Source organism: Mustela nivalis, assembly GCF_964662115.1.
Source record: "Mustela nivalis genome assembly, chromosome: 9".
NCBI lineage: Eukaryota > Metazoa > Chordata > Mammalia > Carnivora > Mustelidae > Mustela > Mustela nivalis.
In genome coordinates this window covers 66792317-66795290 of record NC_139028.1, presented here as the reverse complement: position 1 = coordinate 66795290, position 2974 = coordinate 66792317, and the positions used below count along the sequence as shown (strand labels likewise).

At 37.9% G+C, this 2974-nt stretch overlaps 1 protein-coding gene across 1 annotated transcript; it reads left to right on the top strand.

The window, feature by feature from the left end:
* Positions 1-920: 920 nt before the first annotated feature.
* Positions 921-1859, top strand: LOC309840182 (olfactory receptor 52A1; the record flags this gene model as incomplete). Its single annotated transcript, XM_082682256.1, has 1 exon — positions 921-1859. The coding sequence occupies one exon, from the start codon at positions 921-923 to the stop codon at positions 1857-1859; it is 939 nt and encodes a 312-aa protein (XP_082538382.1).
* Between the last annotated feature and the right edge of the window lie 1115 nt (positions 1860-2974).

The following is a 2974-nucleotide window of genomic DNA, read 5'->3' as shown; positions in this document are numbered from 1 at the left end:
ACGAATAACCAATTTATTCATTTTCTTATACCCAGTAGCTATCTAGAATGAGTCCTCTTGCCTGTATATTTTGTCATGCTGAACTTCTTGCCTTCTAGAGATTTCTCCCCTAGGTGTTCGGAAATGTGTTTCACAGAATGTCAGCTATTTTAAGCACACAAATAATTTTCAGGAATTCACTTCTTAGTATATAGGAAAAATAAAATACAGTCATACTGGATATGTAGAAATAGCTGATATTTTGACCCATTCTTGCCCAAAGTGCAGGATTTGGATGGCCCTTTCCAAAGTTCTTCCTTTACTTTCCTTTGAAAGGACATCTGATATTACATAGGTACAAATATTATAGATAGATAAAGGTATCTAAATATATCATGCTCTTGGGTGTCAGCTCTTTCTCTCTTCTCTTTCATAGGCAGTTTTTTTTTTCTACTAATATACTGGTCAGAGTAAGATTTGCTGGTCCAAATCGTCAGTTCTGGACCCAGAAACAGTGGAAAATAAGTACTATTAAGTAGCCGGAATTTGGGATATGGAGAAATTCATTATACCCTGACTCAAACACCCTTTCTAAACAAAATAAACAAGTCTAATCATTTCGTCCACAGGTCCAGAATGAGATAACAGACAGATCACCAGTTTAGTCCCATACCCATGTGACCTGGCTGGTTCCAATGCAGCTGACCTGCCATGCACATAATCATTGTGTTACAGTGCTCTGGATGCCCTTCCTGAAAACAGTGGAGTTTATCTATGGATATTTTCCTTCAATAATATAAATGAGATGGAAGATATAATCTTAGAGTTCAGTCAAAATCAGAGGAACTCACTATGATGACCTTGGATTAAAATAAGAATAGAAGAGAAAGTACAACTGACTGAGATACTCCTTTCATTTGCTTCTGAGACCCAAAGACATTATGTTGATCTCCAACATTACAGTCTTCATGCCTTCTGTATTGACACTAATAGGGATCCCAGGCCTAGAGTCTGTGCAGTGCTGGATCGGGATTCCATTCTGTGTCATATATCTCATTGCTATGATTGGAAATTCTATACTTCTGATCATCATCAAGTCAGAGCGCAGCCTCCATGAACCCATGTACATTTTCGTAGGCATGCTAGGAGTCACAGATATTGCACTTGCAACCACCATTATGCCCAAAATGCTTGGCATATTCTGGTTTCATGTACCAGAGATTTATTTTGATTCTTGTTTGCTTCAAATGTGGCTCATTCACTCATTTCAGTGCATAGAGTCAGGCATCCTCTTGGCCATGGCTCTGGATCGTTATGTGGCCATCTGTTATCCACTAAGACACAGCACCATCTTCACCTACCAGCTGGTCACCCAAATAGGGGCTGTGGTAACACTCAGGGCTGCCATTTTAGTAGCCCCATGCCTAGTACTGATAAAGTGCCGGTTTCAGTTTTACCACACAACCATCATCTCCCACTCCTACTGTGAGCATATGGCCATTGTGAAGCTGGCTGCAGAAAATGTGCGGGTCAACAAAATCTATGGCTTGTTTGTGGCATTCACTGTTGCAGGATTTGACCTCACCTTCATCACTTTGTCCTACATACAGATCTTTTTCACAGTTTTTCATTTGCCCCAGAAGGAGGCTCGGTGGAAAGCATTCAATACCTGCATTGCCCACATCTGTGTCTTCCTCCAATTCTACTTCCTTGCCTTCTTCTCTTTCTTCACACATAGGTTTGGTGCTCATGTTCCCCCTTATATCCATATCCTCTTTTCTAGCCTCTACTTGCTGGTTCCCCCTTTTCTCAATCCACTTGTCTATGGTGCCAAGACCACGCAGATCCGCATTCATGTGGTAAAAATGTTGTGTTCATAAAATCCACTGTAATTAACACCTGAAGCTTCCACCTCATGTAATAATAATAATATCACAAACCTACATAAAATATTTCAAAAACAACATTAATTGAGGTGGCATCGTTTTCTATTTAATTTTCTTATGAAATCTGCCTGCATTTTAGATTGTTTTCACATCATCATACTCTGTGGTAACAAGCACTCAGTGGGTTTCCGGATGCTACTGCATAATGATAGGAAGAAACACAAAGAACAAGATAGTGAAGAGATGATGTTTCATTTTATCTTCTATTTTTTAGTTCCTAATTCAGCTTCCTTTTCTATGGATTCTTCTCCAGAAAGATTCACAAATATACGTCTATTACTGAATTAAGTGCACCCAAACCCATTGTTCTAGAGTGTCCATGTACTCAATAAAAGCAAAATGTTGGTAGGTCTTGAATGTTTTAGTTCTCTTAAAAAAAAAAAAAAAGATGTGATTTAAGCATATTGTGTCAAAACAAACAAGCAAATGTATAAACAAAATCCAAACATTTATAGATGTAATGAGATAATAATATAAAAATTCTGGTGTATCTCCAGAGTCATTCAGGAGTTTCCAGATGCAAAAATCATAAGAAATCAAGTGCTCCATTTTACAAATCCATACTTTTTCTGCCAACTACACCAGTTATATCTTTATTACTTTGCCAAGCATTTTTAAAGCACAATATATTAAATATTGTATGAGGGAATAGAGGCAGAGTGATAAACTGGACACATGGCATAAGTTTCATGGATTTGTTTCCTTGTATTTCTGGGAGGGAAGAAGAGAGAAACAAAGAGAAAGGGAAAGGAACAAGAAGTTGTAGGGGTAGGTACTGAGTGCAAGGTAAGGAAACATTGAAATCCAACTGAAAGCCGCAGGCAGGAGAGTTATGTTCTTTGTTTCTTTTATTGTTTCTTTATTTTTATTTTTATTTTTTTTTATTAATAAGCCTGGTTCCTGAGGAATAATGAATGATTGGCTCAGTAAGGAAGGGCACGATATGCCAGGTAGATGATAGAGGTGACCTAATCAGAGAATGTGCTTAATGTAAGAGCACAGATTTTTTTCTCCAATGTAAGATACGATTTGGGGAGACATGGATACTA